At 53.4% G+C, this 25,756-nt stretch overlaps 7 protein-coding genes across 7 annotated transcripts; 6 read left to right on the top strand and 1 right to left on the bottom strand.

Annotated features, from left to right (window-relative positions):
• Window positions 1-209: 209 nt before the first annotated feature.
• On the top strand, window positions 210-1,567 carry B0T26DRAFT_350079 (uncharacterized protein). The gene has a single exon (XM_060434553.1). It carries the CDS (start codon window positions 452-454, stop codon window positions 1,346-1,348), a length of 897 nt encoding a protein of 298 aa, XP_060294304.1. The 5' UTR covers window positions 210-451; the 3' UTR covers window positions 1,349-1,567.
• A 6,414-nt stretch (window positions 1,568-7,981) lies between these two features.
• Window positions 7,982-10,381, top strand: B0T26DRAFT_741853 (fungal-specific transcription factor domain-containing protein; the record flags this gene model as incomplete). Its single annotated transcript, XM_060444022.1, has 3 exons — window positions 7,982-8,654; window positions 8,707-8,793; window positions 8,853-10,381. 3 exons carry the CDS (start codon window positions 7,982-7,984, stop codon window positions 10,379-10,381), a joined length of 2,289 nt encoding a protein of 762 aa, XP_060294303.1.
• Window positions 10,382-10,864: 483 nt separating this feature from the next.
• B0T26DRAFT_715825 (uncharacterized protein) lies at window positions 10,865-13,322 on the bottom strand. Its single transcript, XM_060442252.1, has 4 exons — window positions 12,958-13,322; window positions 12,685-12,873; window positions 11,497-12,602; window positions 10,865-11,392 (listed from the first exon to the last, which is right to left on the bottom strand). The coding sequence occupies exons 2-4, from the start codon at window positions 12,851-12,853 to the stop codon at window positions 10,964-10,966; spliced, it is 1,704 nt and encodes a 567-aa protein (XP_060294302.1). The 5' UTR covers window positions 12,854-12,873; window positions 12,958-13,322; the 3' UTR covers window positions 10,865-10,963.
• A 4,578-nt stretch (window positions 13,323-17,900) lies between these two features.
• Window positions 17,901-18,779, top strand: B0T26DRAFT_651248 (uncharacterized protein; the record flags this gene model as incomplete). The annotated part of the gene is made up of 2 exons (XM_060438258.1): window positions 17,901-18,174; window positions 18,367-18,779. The coding sequence occupies 2 exons, from the start codon at window positions 17,901-17,903 to the stop codon at window positions 18,777-18,779; spliced, it is 687 nt and encodes a 228-aa protein (XP_060294301.1).
• Window positions 18,780-19,374: 595 nt separating this feature from the next.
• B0T26DRAFT_715820 (uncharacterized protein) lies at window positions 19,375-20,081 on the top strand. Its single transcript, XM_060442251.1, has one exon. The coding sequence runs from the start codon at window positions 19,671-19,673 to the stop codon at window positions 19,884-19,886; it is 216 nt and encodes a 71-aa protein (XP_060294300.1). The 5' UTR covers window positions 19,375-19,670; the 3' UTR covers window positions 19,887-20,081.
• A 249-nt stretch (window positions 20,082-20,330) lies between these two features.
• B0T26DRAFT_715817 (copper amine oxidase) lies at window positions 20,331-23,395 on the top strand. The gene is made up of 4 exons (XM_060442250.1): window positions 20,331-20,917; window positions 21,013-21,220; window positions 21,293-22,073; window positions 22,248-23,395. Exons 1-4 carry the CDS (start codon window positions 20,549-20,551, stop codon window positions 23,107-23,109), a joined length of 2,220 nt encoding a protein of 739 aa, XP_060294299.1. The 5' UTR covers window positions 20,331-20,548; the 3' UTR covers window positions 23,110-23,395.
• A 635-nt stretch (window positions 23,396-24,030) lies between these two features.
• B0T26DRAFT_741849 (uncharacterized protein) lies at window positions 24,031-25,611 on the top strand (the record flags this gene model as incomplete). Its single annotated transcript, XM_060444021.1, has 2 exons — window positions 24,031-24,095; window positions 24,273-25,611. The coding sequence occupies 2 exons, from the start codon at window positions 24,031-24,033 to the stop codon at window positions 25,609-25,611; spliced, it is 1,404 nt and encodes a 467-aa protein (XP_060294298.1).
• Window positions 25,612-25,756: the final 145 nt, after the last annotated feature.

Genomic DNA, 25,756 nt, shown 5'->3' with positions numbered 1-25,756 from the left:
CTTTTTTTTATTCTTATCCTTATTTTGCTTCATCCGTATCCTCCGTTGTTTTTGATACTGCGGTTGCAGGGATATGAAGAGGTACAGGCGGCGGGCATGTTTGAATCGCGGGAACTACCCCGCAGCGCGGTACAACCACCGCAACTCATTGAACACACTTGGATCTTCTCCAATTTCGCGTCGCGTCGCGTCGCCTAGTCCACAACACGACTTTTCGAGCAGGGATTTGAGCCCCGCAAAGGCGGCTTCTACATGCCGACTCGACAAATCGACCTCAATCGACTTCAGCTTCTTCCTAAGTAAGACTTGCTAGGAACTTCGACATCATCAAGCCTTAACATCTCGGTTGTTTGGGCACGCCAAGGCTTCTTCTTGGCCGAATTCGCCTTGATCTGGAAATACGTCCATCACTCTCTCGCCTGGCAGCGGCCCGCCCGTGAGAGGGCGAAAGATGCCGACAGACCAGTCGGCTGCAACAAGACCGACATCATTACCTGCAGTCTGCCCGAGTCCACCTGGCGGTGCAGGCAACTGTCTGGCCGAAACTACTCTGCGGCTGGAGTCGATCCCTTCACACGAGCTTAAACGACCTTTGCGAACCTATAGCCGCCGTCTTGCTTCAGGACGGGCTCTCCATCAGCCCATCACGAGCGGGCAAAAGGAAGATGTGACTGTGCCAGACCCTGGTGATGCGCTCTTGGAACCATCTGCCAAAATTCCCGAGCCCGAGACGCGCAAACGCGGATCGATCTTATCGTATTTCAAGCCCGTCGTCCCCCCGAGACCGAACGACATAACCACAGCCACGATTCCAGATGGCATTGAATCAGCATCGACGCTACCATCACTACCGCATCCCTTACCTATTCGAGAGCCGAGGAAACGAAGAAGGCTGACTACTCGACCCCAGTTTGGTGCGGAGGATCGCGGCAAGATGGATACCGGTTGTGGGACAGCTGTGGATTGCAGCAATGAACGGAGCTACCAAACTGGCATAAACGAGCACAGCGATGACGACACGCTGCCCATCAACAAAAATACCCCGCAGGAGACGCAGGATTCTTGCGGCCAAGGTTCACGTGTGTTGGACGAGCTGACCGCAACTGTTGCTGGCCAGGTCGCAATGTCGGGGATGATGACAAAACGTCCGCTGGGAATCACAGATCGATCGCGAAAGCGTTGTGCCAAAGACATGGTGCAAACAACTCTGAGCCTCTCCGTAAACCCTGACCCGGGGTTCACGGTTTGTAAGGACTGCGGTATTCTATACAACCCTTTGAATGAAAAGGATAGGAAAGAGCACAAAACACGACACGCTGCCCACGCCCGGAGCCGCGGTAGATCGTAGTTGTCTCGGTGACATGCAGTGGGCTGTTCAAAACTCATACATTCGGAGAACCTCACCTTGTCCGATGACGCCTAGTCCGCCGAAACGACGAACGACGAACCCCAAACTCCTTGGGATTGTGATAAGGCGGACCCCTTACCCCTAGCTATACAGGGTAGATGCTCCAGTCTTGTAGAAAGTCATGACTAAATCATGGCATGGCATCGGTGGCCGCGTGCCACCACTGACTACCCCCCGTCGAACAGTACATCCCTTCGTAGCAGGGAAAAGATGGCCAAGTTGGGTTTTCAGCATAATGATCATAACATTCTCGGCCGTCTCCAGGTCTCCAAGTAAGCCTCTACCGTCTTGGGCTCAGGTTTCTGCACACCCACCTGTTTGTTCGGTGTACTGACATATTAACTACCAGGGCCAAGCCATAGATGTCAGCCCTTCACCGGACCGCAAATCAATTAAGCAACTAGAACATAATCTTTCGCTCAAGGCACCCACCATATGCTACCACGGGCTTTTGATGATTGTGACAGATCATGAAATCTCCCCGAAAGAACAACCGTTACTTTCTGAGACCTACGTTCATTGGCAGTTCAAAGGTGACGTGACATGCAAACGAAGACAGATTGAGAAGGGAGGTTCTGCCTTGTGTTCATGGTTGCGCATGAATAAACGCCGCGGACGAGGAACAGAGACCGGTGTGACAGGCCTCAGCGGTCGCATCACTGGCCCACGGTGGTTGTTTGGGCTGGCGAAATGGGAGGGAGAGGGGCCAATCGCTCTCAAGCAGACTGAATTTGTAATTGCTGAGCTCCCAGAATGCTAGCTAGACAGGGTTCGACAACTGTTTTCTCAAATGTGCGTCATGGTTCCCTTTAGTGTAATGTCTCCGAACTGGGGGGCATCTCGTACGAGTTGTCTGGCCGCTGCTGATGAGACCATGCTTCCCGAGGCGGAGAGGACTGCGGTGCAAAGAAAAGGTGGGCGGGCGAGACGCAGCCAGTCTCTCTCATGAAAGAGAGCTCCTCCTTGGGGCAAGACTGGGCGAGGAGGGTATTTCGGCCCCGAGTTCCAGAACATGGCTTGCTGCTTTTCGGGCTAGGCCTGGAGACATTCAGGCATCCATTCAGAAGGGCAACAAGATAACCTGACGCCATTGGCTGATCTGTGTGATAGCATGTCTTCATTGGTCGTTCGGTGAGACAGACAGGAGTGGTCTTTTTATAATTGCTTGAGGTCATAGCAGCCGTGGCAACGCCGCCGTCTCGTGTTCAGGAGGCTGATGGGACGAACAGTTCTCCCTGCAGGAATGATAGTATAATATCTCCACAGACAGTCGGCCTTCGCCAAGCGAAGTGGTCAAACCGATGAGTCCGTTCAATGCCCTATGAAGAGAGACAGCCGTGCGATACAAGGTATCTTTGGATATGTCATCGCACCAGGTAGTAGAAAGCTGCAGATGATTGTATGTGCATGCCAACATTGTCAGATACGTCTTGTCATTTCATTGGGAGTTCCATTTTATTTTACCAGTTTGAAACTGATAAACCTGCCAAGGTCAACGCCATGCGTCCCGTGCCGTGAGGAGAAAGACCCAAACAAACTAAACCGCGCCATCAAAGCTAAGAAGCCACTCGCCTGCCTCAATGACTACCTAGTCGTACTTGAAGGTGCCAGCCCTTGGTTTCAAGCAGCATTTGACGTAAAAGGAGCGGCACCGGAGGTTGGCGGCGAACTCTAAGGCCTCTTAGTGCCCTGCTACCTAGCCATGCCTTCAATGTAGAGGGCCTGTTGAGAGGCAGGCTACGGCACTAGATTGCCGGACAGCTACGCTCATTCTGGGCCGTGACTACGATGCTGCACATACATGACTGCTGGGTATCAATTGGTAGGGAGACTGGAAAGCATCCCGAAGGGTACCGAAATCGCCCGAGACCCCACAGCGACAGGATCAGCCCAAAAGCCACACTTTTTCCAAGAAAGACATCTCAAGTCGGAATGCTCAAAAGTGGCTGGGCGGCCGCCAACTTGGGACGAAGATTTATACCGCTGTTGTTGTCACCCCTCTTCCGCACATGTCCGAACATGACTACACACTGCGTTGTCTCTGGACCTGTGACGCATGAGTTTGCTTGAGCCCTCCAAAGTCTGTAGTTGTAGATATCTTACTGGTAGAATATACGCGTGATCATGAGGGGCAAAACGACACGCTTCGCAAAGCCAAGGCCGTTCTGAGATTAGAGAAGGTTCCCTAATTTGGCAAACCGAACCACCAGGTCGGGGATTTGCCTGCTCCCCAATTTCCCCGCGGGTGTTACCACAACTGCTTCCCCGTTTACTTTAAGCCCGTTGACAGATCGTTCGAGGCCAGGCGCTGGCTGCTCTCAAGATGAGTCTTCGAGACAGAGAGGTCCGACAGGATGGTGTGGTGGTGTCGCATCGGGGTGCCAGGTCTAGCTGATTTATTGAAAGTCCGGGTTGAAGTGGCAAGACCGGGGGCCACCCGTTTCTTGCCGTTTCCAAGTGTGGGGTAAGAGAACGCGACTCGGCGTAACATGCCCACGGGCCCATGGTACTTGCCTTACCTGCCATACCGAGTACAGGCTACCTGACTTACGCTGAAGGTGCCTGGTCCAGTAAGTTACGACTACCTTACTTGAGCGATTGGATATGGTTGGATGAGGTTTGGCTTAATGCCGCGTTTGACATTGCTGCGGTGTGCACGACGAGATTGTGGTAGTTTTGTGACAGGTCATTTTGCATGTCTGCTGGACGGGCACTTTCGAATGACGGCGAATGTGCAGAATGCTCATTTTAAAGCGCTTTACAACGGTATTTGAAAAAGACTAATATACTGCTAGTGTGCTCAAATGTTGACGCGTTATTAGCAGTGAATGTTGCGTGGGGGGTTGACATTTGCGCGGACGCCTTTGAAAGTAATACCTCCGTCAATACTACCTTGACAACCCTAGGCTTCACGTTGTTGGCTGAGATTGCCGAAATTACCTACGGGGAGTACTTAGTACTATGGTTGCGACCCATCATACCGTGGTGTCTTTTTGAGAACCATGTAAAATAGGTATATCGCGTGCGTGTCTGCATCCTTTGCTTGACACAACACACGTTACAGCCTCGAGACTCGAGATGGATGAGGTCGGGTTGATTGAGGTGGTTTGCTGTAATTACAGCCTTGTCGACTTCAAGGGCTTCTAGTCTAGTAGGCCAGGTACCTCCATATCTGTTGTGAATCATGTACGTACTTAGTAGATAGACGGACAGGGAGGCAGTAAGCCTCAGGCTCTTATTATTATATTTCTGAAGAACTCGAGTCCTTGACAAGGTAGCTCCGGAGTCGTTACCTGTTGCGATAGGACTGAGATTGCGGAAGTTGGTGGCGCTCATTATTGAAGACGGATGCCGATCTGGGTCAGCTGCATCTTTCCAGCTGTCCAGCCTGCACTAGTGACCGTGACCTTCTTACGGAGCAACTCGAGCGGAAGTATGTCGAGATTCTGTTTGGCGCTTTGGATTCCGGGTCGAGCTCGGGAAGCCAAAACCTCGAGTTTAAGGCCGGGTACTACATGTATTTATTGTACGTACCTTACCTCCCTAAGGTACCTAAACAACTCAAGGCCCCTCGGATATCCACAGATCAGCTGCCTGCAGATCTGCAAATCTAGCCTTCTCTTCTGACTTCAAGTTGTCTCTAATGGTCTTGTCTGCCTTCCATTTGCACTCTAGGAGCACCTAGTGACCGCCAGGACGGGAGGGCCGGCGCGGGTAATGCCCCATTCTGAGCTGGGGATCGTGAGGAGCTTGCGACCTGTCTTTGGCTGGAGCCCCGCCCCTCTCCCCACACCCTCCTCCCCGCCATTTTGAGGTGGGCGGAAATTTCAGGGATCGACGGTTTCCGATACTCTGTCATATGTACGTACCTTCCTTACCTAAACTGGACTAACGACCTTACCAGACAAGAACCCAGCCTATTTCCTCCATGAAGCTTTGTCGGTTGGATCAAGTAAGAAATATAGGTAGGTTAGCACGGATAAAACTTTATTGGCATTCGTGGCTCAGCTTCTTTTCCACACATTGATACATGAACCTAATGCTCATACGTACAGTATGCACTCTCGTGTATGTGCCGCCATCTACGTGCGGAGAAGCGGTTTTTTTTTAACAAATATGCGCGGGGCGTTGGGCATAACCCCACCTCACTTCAGATATTCGCAACGATTCGCTCCACGGGCAAGCAACGTCTCAGCTTCAAGTGGATCGGGTCGCAATGGGGCCAGGGCCGCCGGTTCGACGATAGCCAACGAAAGATGATCGCATGTGTATCTGCCCAACAGCCGTAGAAGGGCTCCAGGCTCGTAAATTGTCCGTCAACAAGGAGGAACCGAGCAGAGAGAGGGTGACACGGCAGGGCGCCTCACCTCCAGCAACACGACCTTCCGAAAGGCGGTCGGCTGTTGTGTGGGTGCGCCACCTCACAAGTCGAGAAATGTCGCGAAGCGACGCTGCAGGCCCCGAACTGGTAGCTTCCGGGGTTTTGCCATATAAAGAGGTTGTAGGGGAGGTCACCAGCTGCCTCCAGCCCATGTTCGTGAACCACGTCGTCAAGGTTGGAACTGCTCTTTTTGAGCTACCAGCATATGCAGAAGAGTATGCCCTGAAAGTGAAGACGCATCTCGCCTGGTAATTGCGAGGCCCGCCGAGCCAAGATAAAGAGATGCAAGGTATACCACAACCAAACCATGATATCATGGTACATACCTTGGATACCTACCTCCTACCTACCTATCTTACATAGGGGCATCTGCGCCGGCAATCATCTTGACAGGCGCGCAACCCGACGGAAAGGCTCGCTCCCTTCGCTCACGGGCTTGCGCATTGCTGGCACACAACCTGCCAGCAACTGCCGGAAACTTCAATCGTTGCCAGCTCTCATCTTTCGGCCACGACCTTCACCTCTCCTCTGTCGCTGACTTGTTTGCAACTGGTCACAATGGTTGCAATGGTTTGAGAATCGACGTAACTCTGTCACAGATGAGCGCCGGTCGCGGACAATCCATGCCCAGGATTAAGATAAACGCGATGGCTGTTCCAGAGTTTATAACTAGACTTAGCAGCAGCCTGGCCGCGCAACATTAACTTCATATGTGTGTGCTCTTCCACCCAGGGCTCAGCAGGCAGACCAGGAAGGCCGCGCCGTCCAAAGCTTATAAACAGCCAGCCTCGCATCCTTCAAGTCTAGCGAAAAACGGCGACACCCTTCAGCTTTGGCCATTGCCCGCTAATGTCCAGAGAGACAGAACAGGCCAACGTGATTGATGGCAGCCCGTTTACCCGTTCGGGATGTTCCAGGATTTCTCTCATCCGTTTTCTGCTTTTCGAATGTGCAGAGAAGTGGGGCCTGCTGGCGTTCTGATCTCGCTCGTAGCCGCCGCATGCATGAGTATGGTCCGTGCTTCACTGCGGGACATCCCCGTCAAAAAGATCAGAGAAATCAACGACTGCGAAATCAGCGAATCACACGGAGACGCTACAGCAGGAAGGGACCGACTGTCCATGTCTCATGCAGCGAGTACTTGCAGGTCTCTTGCAGGTACAGATCAAGATGGACGCCTCGGCAAGAGACATTCGGAGAACAAAAGCAAGTTCTGAGTGGGGCCAAGGCCACTGCATTATTGCCCGTCGCCTGCAGCATGCGGGCAGCCCGCTCTCGAGCTTTGCCTCGAGCCCGCCTCCCCCGCAGGCCAAAATCCTTCTCCCACACTACACTAAGCTCAGCACCGAACGCTCTCCTTCACCCTTCCTGTGACTATCAAGACTATCGACCTACGATTGATACCTGCCACTCGTTGCAATGGGCGCTGGGATGGGGGAATGAGCAAAAAAGAAAGAGGCGGGATATGAAATTGGAAGAATCGCAATTGCAGAGCTTAGTTCCTTCACTCACGTATTAATCATCATCAATCACCCGACCATCAGAGGATCCCTACCGTTCTTTTTTCATGGTCACAGTACCTCCTCATCGAAAGTCAATTTCTCGTGCTGCTGGTTGGCTACCTTACCTACCTTCCCTACCTTAGGTGCGGTAGCTGTGTTGCAAAACGTCCTCCCGAGTTTCCAGGTTCCCCCTCCCCCCTCCCCCCCGCGTGCTGCATCCCCCTGCCTCCCCAGTTCAAGTGAAAGGAGTGTGGAGAAGCCAGCCGAAATGCATCATCCACCCCTCCAGCAGGCAGGCATATGTACCTACCCTCCCACCTGGAACAGTACCAATCATGGGTCAATAAGGGTTGCGGGTGTTGTCGACTTCCAAGCTGCTTCCATATCCCACCCTCAAGTCCCGCCACTCGTTCCACCATCAGAAGCAACCAAGACAACTACAACAACAATTGCTACGCCCAGAGATCTCTCCCACAAGCCAAGGCAAAAGAAGCGTCCTTGAGGCCGTCTGTGCTTTTCAGCTTGTCTCACTGCACAGCTGTCTCATTATGGCCGGCATGGATATGTGATCGAGTCCTCTCCTCACCCTTCTATACGCGGCTCCTACGTTCCGTTCGAGCCGAGTCTGGGGACATCTTCGCTTCGTTGTCGTCGCCGCCCATGTTGGCATGGTCTCGTTATTGACGAATAATGAACCGTTCTCTTCCCATGGCCACCGACGATGCGGATCTTTGGTCCGATAGCCACAGCATGGACTCGGACGATATCCAATCCCTCCATCTTCCCCAGTCTCCTTGGCTAGAATCACTCTCGACTGGATCCGCTTCTGGGTCCGTGCCGTCGACTATGAGTTTCGTTCACACGGGCCAGCTCTCGCCCATCAGCAATGGTATGGATATACCTTGTGCCATGTCCGAGAACTCGGCCAGCGACTCGTCCGCATCGGGGTCGCCCAATGCACCGGCTATGGCCCACTCGGCATCATCATCGGCTAGCACCGATACCTGGGCGATGGGGGGATACATGAGCGCGGACGAAGCCCTCGAAATGCCCCATGATCCGGACGGCCGTGATGAGATCGACTGGGACTCCAGCGATGCCATGGCGGTTCCGAAACTAGAGCCTATCGACGATGACGACTTTTGTATGGAAGATCTTAAAGAGGCACCGTCGACGCCACTTGCCGGTGCAGGGAGTGCTCCTGCAACAGATCAGCCAAAGCTGAAAAGGCCAAGAGGCCGGCCGCGGAAGCACCCACTCACATCCAGTGTTTCCTCGAGCAAGATAACGAAGGGACGGTCCAAGACGGGATGCCTTACCTGTAGGAAGCGGAAGAAGAAGTGCGACGAGGCGAAACCACGGTGTAAGTGGCCGACTAATACCATCCCGAGCAACGTTTTCTAACGCCTTTCCAGGCATGAACTGCGAGAAAAATGCCGTCGTTTGTGAAGGGTATCCAGAGAAACAGATATGGAAAAGTGGGAAAGAGAGGGCCGAAGAAGGTGAATGACCCCGTATTTGTACCTGGCCGTCCCGTCCCTGTTCTCTAACACGCTGCTAGAACGTCTGAAGTCTCGCAGTCTACCGCCAATCTCAATACAACCCATTTTCCACGGCCTGGAGACAGTGGAAGACATGATATTCTGGAAGCACTACAACGAACATCTCAGCACTGTACTAACTGTCGAGGGAGAGCACAAGAATGCCTTCAAAGACATGATGGTGCCGATCGCAGTGAAACACCAAGGCCTAATGCATTCGATTCTTTCGCTCGCCAGCAAGCATATTGATTTTGATACCCCATATGGCATTAATATTCTGAAAAACAATCCCACCACGACCGCAGCGGCACTGCAAGAGCGCTCGCTTTACCATCACGACCAGGCTCGGCTAAAGTTCTACGATGATGTCGAGTTCAGCAACGACAAGCCGAACCCGGATTTCAAGATTCTCGTCTCGGCACGCTATGGCCAGATGCTCTGCTTTCTTCTCGAGGCGTTGGCCGAAGGCAACCCTCGGGGTGAGCATCGCCTTCACCTCTCGGCATATCAAAACCTGATATCGAGCTCCCCTCCAGATGATCCCGCTTTCTTTTCATTTATCGCCGAGTTCTTCCAATACCACATCTTTGCGGACGAGCTCCTCCACTCTGTCAATGGTCCGGGTTCCTACCCAGCTCCCAAGGAATCGCAGCTGGTTCCCCCGGTGCACCCGCCGCGGTTACTGGGCGTTGCAGACGGTCTTCTCCACTACCTGTCGCAGATAACAGCCATCAGAAACACGATACGAAGCAACATGCTTGATCAAACTGATCCCGTCGTCGACTATGTGAGTCTATACCGCGCGGCCGAAATCGACGCTGCTATCAGGGATTGGACTCCTCATTGGCCCCTCGGAGACAGCCGTGACCACGTAGGGGTCCTTTACAAAAACATGATGTGGATTTATCTTGTCCGAACGATATACCCACCATCATCCTCTGCGCCATCGTCCTCAATGGCTTCATCTGCTATATCTCTCCCAGTGGTACATAGCACACCATCTCGTGGCCGACCAACGTCCTCTGTCGTGAATACACCCCCACAGTCAACGTCGACGAGCTGTGCCTCCTCCCCGAGGCTTTCTGCCACTTGCTCTGTTTCCGCGAGTTGTCTGCCCAATCAAGACCTCGGCCTGGCCAAGCAGAGACCTATCGGCATAGACACTGCAACGGCCACGGACACTCATCTTACCGAGAACCGGACATCTCCGCCGCCTATTCGACAGCCGCCCCAACACGACCCCCGAGTCAGCCTCGCGGTTGACGAGTCACTGGCGATTATCGAAAAGTTCAAACCCAGTGACCCTAGCCAGACTCTGCTCCTCCTCCCCTGTTTTGTGATCGGTACCTCATGCTTTGCCCCTGGTCAACAGGACCGCGTACGCGCCGCCGTCAGGACAGCCAGGGGCTATACGGGCCTCCGTAACACGGACCGCGTCATGGATGTCCTCGAACGCGTATGGCAACACATGGACTCCGGGGAATGGGCAGCCGTCTGGGATTGGCCCGGAGTCGCACGCTCTTTAGGTCTGGATTTCATTCCGGCTTAAGAGACGCACGGGTGCAGGTAAGCGTGAAAATATATTATTTGTTAATTTGTTTGGGATATGAAGCAGTAGGGCGAGCGGGGATTGGGGTTCGGTTTCTGGTTTCCTCTATCTCTTTGTATCTTTTACGAATCTTTTCATTCTTCTTTTCTCTTTTTTTGCTGAACATTCTTTTGCGATGGGAGTTTAAAAGGGCTTGTTTGTTGACGGATTGAAAGAAAAACAAATCGGCAAAAGGCCAAAATCTTGGGCGCTTGCAGGAGACAGGTTAGGCCAGACTATACGGCGCTATTCTTCGATGTATTTGGATGGAGTTTCTTTACATGTCTGCAAGGGGTTTTAACTATGGTATTGGTTTCTGGACTTGTTAACTGGGTTTCGTTTCCACGGGTCTGCAAGAGAACACGTGTTGGTCGTAACACACTGGGTTTACAAGGGGGAGCCATTAGCGGACATGCATCAACATGCAGGAGTTTGTGTGCGCATTTAATTTAATTTTACTGTTTTCGGTGGTTCGTCCATGAACGGAAGTCGATATATTCCTTTCTTGGATCTGGCAAAGTCACGACAACCCATGTGCCGATCTTAAACACCATCCCCAGCTTCATCTCTCTGTTCTCTCAGAGCCACATCGACACCCCCTTTGGCCCTCCGTATCTCATACGTTCCGCCAAGGGTCAAGTCTTTGGCAACCAGCTCTCTTGTACGACCGAGGCTCTCGATTGCGGCGATGCGGTCGATAGTCGCCTGTAGGTGCTGACGGAAACCCGGCTCTGAAACAATTTGCTTAAAGGCAAGGTGCATTGGCACGGAGCTGGCTCGAACTTGGGCGTCGCTAGTGATGCTGAAAAGATTGAGACGGTCCAGGGCCCGCACAAAATCCGACCGCGTCATGATTTGCTGGGCTTTGTGCAGAGCAAAGGATGGCAGAACGTGGCCCAGTTCGGGATCGTACGTGCTGTCCATCTCGGATTCTTTGTCAACGAGGGCAGTAGCGAGCACGACGGCAGCCGCCTGTGGCGGGTAAGCGGTTAGTAGATTCCCTATGGCGCAGTTGTGCTGAAGTTTTCTGCACGAAGAGAGATTTCTAGGAGACGAGGCTAGCGGCGGTTACTCACCGCCCATTTTTGCTGATCCATGACATCGTCATCCATTTCAGCCCCGAGAATCCAGCATTGGTTCAAGAACCATGTCTTCTCAACCTCTAGGATCTTATCACAAGTTGCTAGCATATCACTGCTTTTGGCAACCCGATTTAGAAAGTTTAGGCGGCCACCGACCCGGTCGTAGATCTGCTCGAGCACATCTTGCGATAGAGTCTCTCCACAGTGTCGCTGGCGGTAATTCTTTAAGGCTGCCGTTGCCTGGGCCTTAGGCAGGTCCACGACTGTGAGGACTTCTAGCCGGGCGGCCAGCTGCTTCAGCTTCTCATAAATCCAGTAGTCGTCGCTGTTAAATACCATGGTGACAAGACCAGAAGCCGCCCATTGTTCTGCTCGCTGCTGGAGTAGCTCAATGAGGTCCTTGCCGTCTTCGTCGTCTCTGATGAGATGCATCTGGTTGACAATGAGAACAAGAGGCCTGCCAACCTTTGATCTTCTCCGCAGCGCCACTTTTTCTAGCTTGTTTAGAGCACGCTCGATATCGAGAAGCGCAGTCGTGTCTCTGGGCCCGCGCTCGCTGAAGTAGGCGCCTATGTAATCTTCGTGGAACTCGTAATCCAGGGCTTTTCCGAGGCGAATTCGGAAGATTTCCAGGTCAGGATGTGCCTCAAACATGGCCACGCCGTCGCCATCGATCTTGCGCATGGCCTCCAGAAGCATGCTGCTCTTGCCCGCGCCCTTGTCACCGATGAATAAGTGGTAATGCCCAACCTCGCGGCCAGCTATGATTTCGTCGACGAGATGCTGCTCCGGACGCGCTATCCAGTGCGTAGCGGCAGCGGCGGCCGTTTTGGAGACAGGGAAGTTCTTCCCCATGGCGGCGAGATCAAGGACGGGATCACCAGGCTCGAATGCGTTGGCCATCTTCTTGAGAACGAAGTACTTGTAGCTTTGATGATAGACGTATGCCGCAATGCCAAAGCCAGCGCCAAGAATCACAATAGAGGCAAAGGAGGTGGCGGCCGCCTCGGCCATCTTTGCGGCAAGGGATGGGCCAGCATCGCCATCATTTCTGGGAGGCGGCGGCGATGTCCTGGAATCTTGACCACTTGTTTCTTGCACTGTTGCGGGCGGGTTTAATCATGAATGTCAGTCTGGAGTAGACCTGATGGAAATGACTTGCAAATCGAGAAAAGCACCCACGAGATGTGCCCAGTCGCGGCTGGGGATTCTCACTACTGCTATTTCTACTACTAGTAGTAGACTCTGTAGCAAGCTGCCTCACCCATCTTGGGGGTGGTAATCGCGTTCCGGCGCAGCCGATTATTTTGTGGCGTGCGATCGCAGCCGCCCTCCTCATCATCAACCCCATTATTGCTGGGCCCTAGACCCCTTTGTCCTCTTTTGGTTACCAAATGCGCAGGTGCAGGTAGGTATGTCCTCTGTTCCAGCCCAAAACTTAACACCTTACCTTACCTAAGAAGGTACCTACTAGGTACCTTACGTGTCTAGGTCCTCCGAGAACGAGCGCGAGAAGAAAATCATTCAGCGAGAGGACGTCTTGGGCTTTACCAAGACGGTAATATGGAAACAGTGGACAGTTTTGCGTTGTTTCAAGAATGGAAGGCGCAAAACTACAAACAACAACGACTCCTTCATTTCATCCCCCTTGAGTTGCCACCCTTGCCCGCTTCGTTGTCTTGGCTTTGGGGCCCGTGTTCGTAAACGGTACTTCATACACAAGACAGCTGGTCACATAGCTCGGCCAGCGGAAATTGTCAGCTGGCTGCCAACTGGCATTCCAACCCCTGATTTCTTTTGCTTCCACTCTTCTCGACGACCTGCAGAACGTTAACACAACAGCACAGAAATACAAGGTAGTTGCAGACACCACCAGCCTTTTTTTTTTTTTTTTTTAATATTTTGCCGCCCTTCGAAAATTCACAGTGTGGTTTGATGGATGCGCATGGGACACATTCGGACCACTTTCCCAAGCACAGACGGTGAGAAGGACACTCGGACTCTTGAACCATGTTTGCCTTTGGAAGTTTGAACCACCACGACGACACGCGACCATGTCTCCGGATCTTATACATGGAAATAACATCTTTCATATTTTCCATATAGGCTGGTTCCCGCATCCTTAGAGCCGCGATACAGATATGCTTCTCCCCTTCAACATATGCCACACTCAAAAAGGAACATAGTTTAGGATAAAACAACACCCTCCTAAGTTTGTATCGTCGTCTTTATCTCGGCACACGACAGTTTTTTCATGGCAGCTGTATCCCCCCCGTAGCAAGCCAAATCTCTTGTTGGGGAAGCCGACCTGCAAGACAGTCTACGTGTGGCTTGATAGCTTCGTGATAGCTTGAGTTGTCTATGGCACCTTAGTTTTAAATATGGGAAGGTAAATAGGTAGGGTAGATTTTAATCCTTGAAGTCTGCTAGGTGCTGAGAAGAACTTGAGGGCCAAGTGAGGGGTGTACTGTGTACTCTTCACCTCGCGTTTACGTGTAATATTTCATCACACGAGTGTTTATCATTCTATATTTTGCTTGTATTTCTGCCAGCCGACTCCAGAAATTTTTTCGAAGCTTCTGCACACCACACACCTTCCTTTTTTAACATCTAGGCACTGAACCTCTGTATTGCACTTGCGAATACAGCCCACCCTATTCGGCTGTGTATAGAGGACCGGGACCCGACAACCAACAAACGGCAGACGACGTACCGCCTGTTGTTTCTTTCGTCGAGGGCTCCGGAACTCGCTTATCCCGCGAGTTTTTTTCACCAAAACTCACACCTGGGCCAACTTAAACTGTAAGCAGCCGACGACGTGCCTTCCATTTTCTACAGTATCTTACGTAGTCATGGATGTACTCTAATACAGTATCAGACTCTCGTCCCTTCCTCTTTCGGACGATATGAACATACCACCTGCCCTTGTTGAGGCGCAGACGACATTCTAAAGCGCCTCCCGTGTCATTTGTACAGCGACTTCCGCTATTGTTCGTTTTCGATTTGCCATTACAGCGTCCGCCCACGCATTTTACCAATATCACTACCTGGTTATCTGATATTCCTCTATCAATATCACCACTGACCCACGATTTCAAATGCAGGGAGAAGACACGAGCGCTATTGCATTGATTGGCGACTGTACTGTGCCAGAGCTAATGGCAAAAAGCACCGAAGGCGATAGCCCAGTGGCCGGTATGGAGTCGTCCGGCCCCGATTTGCCTCGCCTGACGTTGGGCCAGCTTGCAGATCCCTGCACACCTGTTATTATTAACGGCCGGCATATGCAACTTTGGCAGGTGTCCCATCTCTTTGGAGTCAAACATGAGATTCCTGACCCTCGTCAGCGGTCTGGCGCATCCTCCCGGGATTTTCAACGGCCACCGTCGCCATGCTCAGATCGCAATGTCGCCACGAGCCCCCAGAATACCCAGCTGGACGCAGAATACGACATATTTGCACCGGACACGTCCGATGCGTCTTCCTCGACTTTAAAGATCTCTCGCTCGAATGATCATGACCTTGAGCTGTCCGACGCGCTCCACCACGACACCCCAGCGACCGCGACTCCTCAGGCACCGACTCTGACAGGCGTCTCTCGGACGCTATCAAGACAAGAAGACCAACTTCTGAAAAAATGTCCAAGCCACAGTTTGCTGCGGCCGTCATCCGGTCCTCCGACCGGTGGGCAAGGCTCTACGATAGAGACCAGCATATCTAGCCTGGACTCTCCAACGATCCCAGGCGCTGACGACAGCCAGGAAAATACCAGCCTCTGCGAAGCGGACTATGACTTCGACCTAGGAGTGTCCTCCGTCAATACTCTATCTCTAGAATCCCTTTCCTCTGTGCTTGAGAGGATGATTGAAGAGTCCCGGTCAGCCGCTGGCGAAGAGAAAGACGGGGCGACTCAAACCAGCACGAGCACTGGCATTGACGAAGGAGGGCAAGCAACAGAAGAAGAATATTCACAGCTAGAACATTTGCCGGCTCCTTTGGATGGCCTGAAGTTCCTTGTTAAACCATCGCAACCGCCAAATGGGAACCGGCCAGCTGTAGGACCCGCAGACTTGCGAATACCAGACCGACCGAAGTCCCCTTTACCAGAACAACGCCCCTCAGTTCCCGAATTCCCGCAGCCGGCGAGACGAGGACGAACAATGCCGGCCCTATTAGGATGCAAATCCGCATCACCGGGGTCAATAGCTGATCTATCCCCTCCAAGGTCTCTCTCGGGGTTTACTAGTAAGCCCTTGCCTCCAGATCCTGGAGAAGAGACGAAGCGGAGAAGTCGTTCAAGCTCTGCGAAATACACACCAACACTAGAAACAATCAGCGACGTCTCTCCCGACCGTGGACTCAGACAGTCTTTGAGATCTTCCTTTGGGTTCGGCAAGAACTCACAGATATCCTCTGGCCAGTCGCTTGCGAGCCGGTCTCGTCCTCCGACTTCCGATCCAAGAGCGCTGGATGGAAGGACTGGGTTGCCGGAGATATATAAGACTGAGGCAGCCGACGAGGAAGTCTGCGTGAACATGGTTGTATTACCCCGTGGCTCCGGGGTGAGCGGCAAGGACGAGACGGTAGTATTCCTGCTACCGTCTCTCATGACACACGAGAGACTGGGAATAGAGCCAACTGCTGGCCAGCTAGCGGTTACCCCTGGCCAGAATACGCCTCCCAGATCGATAGCCATGGACACGCAAGCCAATAACGCCAACAACAACAACTACCCTCCACCACATTCACCCGTGCCCGGAGATGATTCGTGGATATTGGATGGCCCTAGTTCACTATTTTGGGAAGCGTCAAACTACGATCTTTCAACTGAGATGGGCCAGATTTCAGAGAGCACGCGCATGCCTCATTCGAAAAGCACAGATCTGTATTCGGCGTCTCTAGAGCAAACCCCAGTATCGAAAACGACCAGCTTCCATAACGTTCGGGCTTTCTCGAAGGCCTTGAGAAAGGGGATCAGAGGTCATCGAGAGAGAGGCAGATCTATTGGAAATGCACCAGCCGGATCGTCACGCAACTCCTCCGAGTCACGTTCGAGCAAGAGATCATTTTCGTTCACACCACGCACTAGGGGATTTGTATCGCCGTCAGAATCACTTGCAGTCCCAAACAGGGCTGAATACCTAAATGAGAGCGTTCGAAACTCAACCACATCACTTGTCGGACCAACTATCAGACCCCCAGTAACGCCTTCTCGGCCTGGACTATCTCCTTTCCCCAATTATACGTGGGGGACGGGAATGGATACGCCATCTAACCCACGCAGACCAACAACTCCTCCAGCTCGATGTAGCCCACCTTTAATGTCTCGATGGAGCCCGAGCCCCGAGAGTTCGCCTGAGCGTGGTGGCATTGGAACTAAGGTCATGAAAGCGCTCAATATAGCAAAACTCCAACCAAAGAAGTCAAGAGCCCGTCTCCGAGAGCGTTCCGACTCAGAGAAGGGATTAGTAACATCAGTTGCGGTGATTTCTCCAGTTGACTTATCAGCACTCAGAGACCATGTTGCAGACCAAAGAACAGCAGAAGAAGCTTCTGATGAAACGACAGGACCGTCATCACCCAGTAGAGCACATGTACAGCGGAAGGTGTCAATGGCACTCCTATCTTTGAAGAAAAAGAATAAGGAAAACTACGAAGACGGCAATTACGAGGAGAGGGACGAATATTAGCGAATTGAAGAGAGCGGTGGTTTAGAGTACTTTCACATCATTAAAGGGATATTTCTAGGCCACAAGGGAAAGGAGTGCCTACTGGCATGTGAGCCTAGCTGAGTACCCCGTAGATTAAGGAGATATTTCTCCATGTCGCCGAGACAAATTGGCAGTTCAGCCATACTATCGAGGGTTAACAACAACTGTTTACTGAAGTGCTGCACTTTCCCCTTGTTACCGCTCCTCTTACTCCTATTTGCAGACAGCACAGAAGGTCTCTCCCGGTTTCTATCCGTTCGTTTTCAAATATCAAGAACATGAAGAAGCTTGAATATATTTGTGACCAAACATTTCTTCCTCGTTACCCATTATCACCGAGGTAGATGTTACATGGGTTGATGCAGTTTTCATACACATGGTGGTTGGGGTGCAGCGTAAAATTACTGTAACATAACCAAGCAGGAGGAACGGCTACACTCTAAAGTCGTGTATTGCGGGAGGGTGCGATGTACGAGCATACCTAAATACACCACGGCACCTTCCCAAAGGAAGGTAATGCCCACTCGTCGGAGGTAATACCCGTCGTCCCCACCAGACGCTTTTGCCGAACGGTCGCCATTCCTCGCTTCTCTCTCCAACAACACCATTTATTTGTTTCTGGGGGTTTTGGGAGGGTTTACTACGGCGCAGAATTGAAGGAAAACCCGAAACGCGACAATTATCAATATGGGCGTGATCAAAAAAACGTTTTACACGGGTGTCCTGACGGGTGCCAGCTTCCTCGCATACCTGGGAGCTACGACGACCATCATCAGCCCACTGCCGAGGGACGATGCCCTTCCCAGGTCAGCGACCTTTGCAAAGTACAACGTGCACCGAAATCCGTCAACCCAAGACATCTGCGTCAAGCGGATACCGCTCAACAAGATACGGCCCGATCTACTCGAAAACGAGGGAGACCTGGTTCTGGAGTTCTGCCGCGGGGTCTGGAGTGGATTAGGTAAGTTCAGTTCTATGTAATACACACGTTTGGCCGTTCCCGAAGGCGTTCGCAACCTTGCAAGCGACCAATGGCCGCGCGCATCAATTCGTGTGGCGCGAGGAACGGAGCCAAGGGCCAATTCGAGGGGCAAAGATGCTCAGCGGGCTGACAAGAAGACGTGGGATGCCCTCCCATGTCGTTGCTCTACAGGCAATCGGTTCCAGCGAGCATATCTCGCCCGCAAATACCAGGGACCGACAACGAGTGGGCAGCTTTGGACCGTCGAACAGCTATCACGGTCGACATACACACCGGGAACGCAGCTCATCGACCACTTTGAGGTCGTGGAAAGGACGCCGACCGAGATTGTCGTCCGCTGCGGGGACAGCCCTCGGAACCGGAGCCCGCGCGACTCGGACGGACTGTTCGTCATCAGCGCCGAAGTCGACGAGGCACGTGCCGAGGTGGTCCTGGGGCTCAAGAGCTGCTTCTTTACCAGCGCTCGCAAAATCGAAGGGATCCAGGGCCCAATGCCTGGCTGGATGGAACTGTGCCATCGATGGTACACGCGACTCTGGATGGCTTCAGGGTCATGGAGAGTGACGCGCAACAGCGTCTTTTGATGATTAAAAGGCTGCTTGTGTGGAAAGTCACGCGCAGCGGCTTGTCCAGCGTCTTTTGATAACAAAAGCTGTAAATATTTGCCAGTCTTGTATTTTAGCTCAATTTTTATTTCTCTGGTGCTGTGTTTCCCACGTGTTGATATTTGTTGCTTCCGCCGTGTTATTGTATACAGAAGGAACCAGGGTCTCGGTAGGCTTATTCACATTACAAAACATTCACTACGCCGTTGCGTATAATTGGGTTTCAATTCCTGCAAGCAAAAGTCGCTGCCCATCATTGTATGGTCTTCCATCTACGTAACCTAGAAGTCTTTAATCGTTCCGGTATCCGCACCCCGCTGCTGACGAGCTCCCCGCGGGTACGATCGGCAGAGCGTATCCGTGCTGATGGTGGGCTACATTGAGGGGGAGCCGCTGGGTTTTCCTACTGCGGGGATTTTAGGCCTGTTTGGGCATTGCGATGCGAAGAGTTAACTAAAAATGGAATGGGGTGCCAGTAATAAAGGTACAAGGACAAGGTGCCTGCCTTCCTTGGAATCGATGATAAAAAGGGCCGGTGTGACCATGTAGAGAAGGGGGGGGGAGTGTTCAACATGCGGCAGTTAGTGTGTTCCCGTACGGTAAGAGTGTTACAGAGAGATAATGGTATTCTGGGCGAAAAAACTGTAACTTGACCATTTTTCGGGCACATCCTGTATTTTGACAGCTTCGTCAATTTGAACGATGTTCGTTCCTTTCTTGAATACGGCTTTACAGTCTAGAATACGGTTTTTTTATTAATATTGTATTTTCTCAAAGGACCATATTCCAGACAAAATACCGTATTGGCCTGTCAACACCATATTGGCCGGCCATGTCTTCGCTCAACAGCAAAATGGCCCAGTCAACAGTATGTTGGCTGTGCGCATACAATGTTGGTTCATGTTCGCCAGGCTCGCGCCTACGCTGCCCACGCCCTGCCCGCGCCAAGCCCACGCTCCTGCCCTGGCCTATATAGCTTCACTTTTTTCCCCGTCGGTCGCGCGCGCCCGTAATTGCGAATGTTATTGTGGTTTGTCCGTGAATTGTAATGCTTCGTGGATTGTATATAATGCCTTGAGGTCGTGAGCTCAATTCGCATTTGTGTCAAGTCTTTTATGTGAATTCTTTTCGAAAAAGGAAGGCACTCCAAGTCCTACGCCACGGACTGGTTGTAATTCCAGTACGGGGCTAAGAAAGGGAGCGCCTTCCTTTTCAATGACCTTTTTGGTAGTCAGAACTATATTCGGTTGAACATATTCGGTTGAGTTCACGTTGAACGACGACGACCATTTTTAGTTTTCTTTATGTTCTAGCGATATTGTATTTAACCGCGAATTGCGTATTCTGGTGAAATTACCGTTCAAAACAATGCACATCTTAGAGTCCTAACGCGTAATATGCTGTCACGCCCCAGACACTCAAACAGGCACATAACTAGAACACCCCACACCCCCCCACCCGGCATGGGAGTTGTCCATTTTTATTGTTCTGCGCGTATTGAGGGGTTGTGTTATCTGGGCGAGGATTATCCAGGCCTATCTTTATAGGTAATTGTTAAGATACCTGACCCTGGATCAGGGATAAAGAACGAAGACCGTAAATCTGTAAAGCACAACGGTTCTCCCTTGTGTAATACCCACCTGCCGCACTTATATAGGTTCCCTAAATACCTAACCTACCTTGCCTTAGGGTACCATATCACAGTTCCATAACCGCCAGGTACCCGATCCACTTTCAGTTGAAGTATCATGACCGCCAAAGACACCGGCTTGGCCACGTCTGGGGCCTCGGCAGTCCCTGTGTGTAAGACGCCCGCCGCCGACCCCGCTGTGAACAAGACGGCGCCCGTTGCCGATGCCACTACCATCGTCGACGGCGCCGCCGCCCCACCTCGCCTGTCCCACCCCCTCGGCCCCGTCACCCCGGGCGAGATCACCCAGAGCGCCGCCTTGATCCGCGCATGCTGGCCCGAGGGCTCCGTGTGCCAGTTCCGGGCCATCACCCTCTACGAGCCGGCCAAGGCCGAGCTCATCCCTTATCTCGCAGCCGAGAGGGCCGGGGAGAGTGTCCCAGCCATCGACCGCCGCGTCTTTGTTGTCTACTATGTTGGCTCTTCGGTAAGCCGTCTCGTCCCCCCCATCGGCGACCCAACGGTCGCTGCCGCATCTGCTTGAGGCCGTATGCTGAGAATTCTCTCCTTCCCGCCCGCAAGGACGCCCTCCACGAGGCTGTGGTAAACCTGACCACCAGTGCTGTGGAGCGCAATGTCAGGCTCGGGGATTTCAACCACCCCAGCGCAAATGGCGAAGAGATCATCGCCGTCGAGAAGGCCGCACTGGCACACCCCGACGTCCAGGCCGAGATCGCAAAGCTTCAGCTCCCCGAGGGCACTCAGATTGTAATCGACCCCTGGATCTACGGTAGGACCTTGTGCCCCTGGTCCGACTAGACTGGCTACGTTTCGAACCGTGTTATTGATACCGCGAGCGCAGGTTCGGATGGTGTCAAGGACGGGAAATTCTACGACGACAAGCGTGTGATGCAGTGCTTCATGTATATGCGGGACCCTCAGAACTCGTCTGAGCCTGACAGTTGCCACTACTCGTTTCCTCTACCCATCTCACCCGTCATTGACCCGGCGACGATGAAGCTGGTGCGCATCGATATCTTGCCTACCGGTCACGACGAAACGGTTAAACCCCTTGCTCCGTGGAAACCCGTTGCAGCCAACGAGTACATACCCGAGGCTCAAGCCCTCCGCACTGACCTGAAGCCGCTCCATGTCGACCAACCTGAGGGCGCCTCGTTCACCGTTGACAGCTTTTCGGACCTTGGACGTCTCATTAAGTGGCAGAAATGGGACTTCAAGGTAGGCTTCAACCAGCGGGAGGGCATGGTACTATACGACGTCCACTACAACAACAAGCCGCTTTTCTACCGAGTCAGTCTTTCCGACATGTCGATCCCCTATGCCGACCCTCGGGCCCCGTTCCATCGAAAGGCGGCCTTCGATCTCGGCGATGCAGGTGCCGGTATCATGGCCAACAATCTCCAACTCGGCTGCGACTGCCTGGGCAGCATCTACTACATCGGCGGCGTGCTGAGTGACGCCGAAGGCAAGGCCATGGATATGCCCAATGTCATTTGCGTCCACGAGCAAGACGCGGGAATCTTGTGGAAGCACACGAATTATCGTACCAACCGTGCCGTCGTGGTCAGGAACCGAGAGCTTGTCGTGCAGACCATCCTTACGGTGAGCAACTACGAGTACATGTAAGACGCCTCCACCTCATTTTCTGTTTATTCTGTGCAGTCAGTCTGCCCTTCTCCATCTCTCTTCCATCACAACCTCTTTATTTCAAACACACTTTGTGTTATCAGGCTTTGAAGGAGGCCAACAGCAACGCATCTTTTGACGGGTGCTTGTCTAATATTTTTCGGCACTAGTTTGGCGTTCGTCTTCAACACTGCTGGTGACTTTACCTACGAGGCGCGGGCAACGGGAATCCTTTCGACGCAGCCCGTCGATCTCGAACTATCCCAAGTGCCCCATCCCTTTGGCACTGTCGTACACCCAGGCGTTTTGGCTGTATATCACCAGCACCTGTTCTCTCTGCGCATCGATCCCATGGTGGCAGGACACGGCAACACCATCATGTACGACGAGGCCGAGGCAATCCCGCGCGACCCCAAGCTCAACCCGTTCGGGGTGGGATACATGGTACGGAAGACGGAGATCGACACAACTGGCGGGTACGATCTCGAGCCTGCTAAGAACCGCGTCTTCAAGATCATCAACCCGGCCGTGCACAACACGGTCAACGGTGCTGCCGTAGGCTATAAGGTCATGGCGCCGCCGATGCAGCCGATTCTGGCCGATGTCGACAGCTTCCACAACAAGCGGGCCGAGTTTGGCGACCACAGCATCTACGCTACTCGCTACGCGGATGACGAACTGTACTCTGGTGGCCTGTACACCAACCAGAGCCGGGGCGGCACCGGCGTGCGCAGCTGGGCCGACCGCAAGGAGAGCCTCAAAGGCGGGGACCCGGTGCTCTGGGTTCAGTTCGGCATAAACCATATACCCCGCGTCGAAGACTTTCCCGTCATGCCGGCCGAAGTCCTCCGCGTCATGTTGAGGCCTGTCAACTTCTTTGACAAGAACCCGGCCATCGACGTGGCACCTAGCACACAGGGCGTGAATTGCAGTGTCGCCCTGAATGGGAGTGTGGAATCCGAGCTGGGCGGATTGAACCCGAACGCGGAATCTAAAAAGACTGGTGACTGCTGCGGTGTATCTAACCCTTGACTGTAGAATGTCTAGGGAATGAGCTTTGGTTGATGGCTGCTGTATCTTGTGGTACACATTGCATGGGACCGAGAAGGCATGTACGGAGCAGATTGCGGAGCAACTCCAGTAACAAATGCCATCCCATGGGACCAGACGCAAAAACAACAATACCCGTGGTACAACGGATTCAGTGTGTAGTAGCGCGATAACGGGTTTCCCAGCTGATCAAATATCAAGCAATAAGCTAATTAGTAGAGATGATGTGATGATACTGCGTTGTAGGCGGCTGGTGAAGGTTCGTTTGTTCAACCTTGTAGTGTAATTCAGACACTGTATTTCGTAAGCCCGTAAACCCCCTAAGTGGTGAGCTAGGGGTAATGCTCAACCAACCACGGGAAATGGGTCACAGGCGCCCCACCTCCTTGAACCGTCCCGTCCGATTGGCCTGGCCAGCCCTACACAACATGGGGTACACCCGACGTCATGCCTTCCTGAATCCCCCCCACCTAAAGTACTGTACCTAACCTGGAAGGCACGCCTATGGCCAAGTCACGAGCGCCAGGCAACCAAGACACCTTCAATTAAGTCAAACGCGCAGACCGAGACTCGACGCATTACCCGTACCTTAGTTAACTCGCACAAAGAAAGCAACCAAGCAAGCGTCAGCCTACAAACTTCCATGAAACATGCTCCCGTGCTTGACAGCACTGTTTGTTGGTCTGAATTGAACAAGCAACCTAAGCCGTGGCACCACCTTTGCCCTGCCCTCCTCTCTCTTGAACTACAGCCGTGCTGAGCTTGAGGTGCCGCGCAAACAAGCAAGGTATAGACATACATACCTGCCCGAGGCAGAAGCGTCCTCGGTTCGCGCAACGAGCCTTGTCGGCCGCGATTGCGAGCCTCGCGAATCTCGTCCGCTCAGCTGCCCACCTAGTGAGCATGTCGCAACCCACCCTGATCAACCTCCCGCCACCCTCCAATCCAGACACGCCGTCTGAGATGCCGTGAGTCCATCAATAGATTTGACCTCGACACTTGCTCCGTCTTGCTTCAAGCCCACCCCGAGCATTTTATTCCTTTCGTGGGCCTTAATTCTCGTCAACTACAGTCTTTGTCGGCCCTTGGGGTATTTTTCGGACTTGACTAATTTCTTGTCCTTCTGCGTGGCTGCGTGGGATTAGCGGCACCCCTACGAGCACCACTACCTCCCTGTCCGCTCTCTCCACGACCGCTATCAAGGATGGCCACCGCGGCTACGCCCACGCTATGGGTGGCCGTGGCCATCACCACAGCGTCTCCGCCAACAGCCTCGAGGCCGAGCGCGCCGACCGCATCAGCCGGCTCGCCGGTCTCTCTACCGTGTCTGGCGTTCGCGGGCCCCCTGCCGGCGGCGTAACCGGTAACCACAATGCCGACTCGCCACAGACGACCCCCACCTCGACCGGCTTCCCCGTCATGAACCACACAGCCGCCCCGGGAGGGCTCACGCCTGCCTTCTTCGATGCGACCGGCCAACCAGTCGCCGCCACCAAGATGAGCACCGTGGGCACCGCGAGCGCCACCGAAAGCGTCGGTGGGCGCACGTCAGCTACCGAGACGGCTGGAGATGACCGCTACGATACCCTGGGGGAACGTGACGAAGACATGCTAAGCATGGATACCAACGACGACGAAGATGGCGAGACGGCCGAGGAGAGGGGGATGGATTCGGCCAGCACCAGCGGCTATACGGGCGGTACGGGTGATGGCGCCGATGCCGACGTCATGGACGAGGATCTGGAGAACCTCGGTACCCGCAGCTCCGTCGGTGGCTTCGAAGACCGCATGTCGGACGACGGGAGTGTAAGCCTGGTCGGTTTCGGCGAAGGCGCCGGCAGTACGGTCAGCGGTCCCATTTACCACCGCCGGCCGCTGCCCCTGGGACAGCAAAGCTCGGCTGGTGCCATGGCTGGTATCTGGAGCGCCGGGATCGGGGCCTTGGAGCGAAGTAGCTCGGGGCTGAGTGACAGCGGTGCCGCTGCGGCAGCGCGGAAGGACACGGGGTCAGAGCGGGAGGTGGCCGGAGGCGTCGAGACCCCAGTTAGCCAGTCCGCCGTGGCAGAGAGACAAGAGGCTCGCATGGTCGACGGCGTAGCGCTTGACGGGGCAGGGAGAACGGTCGCCCGCGAGGTGAACGGCATTGGTGACGATGATGTCTTTGTCGACACCACGACGAGAGGCCCTGTTCCTGTCCAGCCAGCTATTAGCGCAATCCGGGAGACCCAGCAGCCAAACTCTCACCAACAAATCTCCCAAGCGCAGTATCTGTCAGCGGCGGTGGCAACAGCGGCAGCGGCAGCGACGATCGCGACGACCGCGACGACGACAGACGCAACGTATACGTCAAATTCCCTCCGCGAAGCTGCGGAGCGCATCGTTCGCGAGCGACTAGACGAGGGAGAGGCCCGCGTGGGCAGAACGGCCCTGGGAAGTCCAAAAGGGACAGAATCTTTGGCGCGCTTCTATTTCGAGGAACGCTAAGCGATGAAAGTTGGCTCTGTTCATTTTTTGGCCAAACATTTCCTCTTTCTCTCTTTTTCGTTTTCTTTTCTCGGCCCGTTATCGTGGCGCATTGTCATTGCTATCATGGATGGTCTAGTTTCACAACTGGGAGGGAGGTCACGGA

Source organism: Lasiosphaeria miniovina (assembly GCF_030549165.1).
Source record: "Lasiosphaeria miniovina strain SMH2392-1A chromosome Unknown B0T26scaffold_5, whole genome shotgun sequence".
Lineage (NCBI taxonomy): Eukaryota > Fungi > Ascomycota > Sordariomycetes > Sordariales > Lasiosphaeriaceae > Lasiosphaeria > Lasiosphaeria miniovina.
The sequence above is the reverse complement of the archived record's forward strand: the minus strand, read 5'-3'. Positions and strand labels throughout refer to the sequence as shown.

What these genes read in the sequence shown, in the direction of transcription:
- B0T26DRAFT_715820 (XM_060442251.1), top strand. Translation starts at nt 19,671, where the DNA reads ATGTTGGCTGTGCGCATACAATGTTGGTTCATGTTCGCCAGGCTCGCG.
- B0T26DRAFT_715817 (XM_060442250.1), top strand. Translation starts at nt 20,549, where the DNA reads ATGACCGCCAAAGACACCGGCTTGGCCACGTCTGGGGCCTCGGCAGTC. An exon ending in TCTACTATGTTGGCTCTTCG is followed by an intron (nt 20,918 to 21,012) that starts GTAAGCCGTCTC and finishes CCCGCCCGCAAG; the next exon opens with GACGCCCTCCACGAGGCTGT. An exon ending in AATCGACCCCTGGATCTACG is followed by an intron (nt 21,221 to 21,292) that starts GTAGGACCTTGT and finishes CCGCGAGCGCAG; the next exon opens with GTTCGGATGGTGTCAAGGAC.
- B0T26DRAFT_715825 (XM_060442252.1), bottom strand. Translation starts at nt 12,853, where the DNA reads ATGGGGTTGATGATGAGGAGGGCGGCTGCGATCGCACGCCACAAAATA. An exon ending in GCCGCGACTGGGCACATCTC is followed by an intron (nt 12,603 to 12,684) that starts GTGGGTGCTTTT and finishes CGCCCGCAACAG; the next exon opens with TGCAAGAAACAAGTGGTCAA. An exon ending in TGGATCAGCAAAAATGGGCG is followed by an intron (nt 11,393 to 11,496) that starts GTGAGTAACCGC and finishes TACCCGCCACAG; the next exon opens with GCGGCTGCCGTCGTGCTCGC.
- B0T26DRAFT_350079 (XM_060434553.1), top strand. Translation starts at nt 452, where the DNA reads ATGCCGACAGACCAGTCGGCTGCAACAAGACCGACATCATTACCTGCA.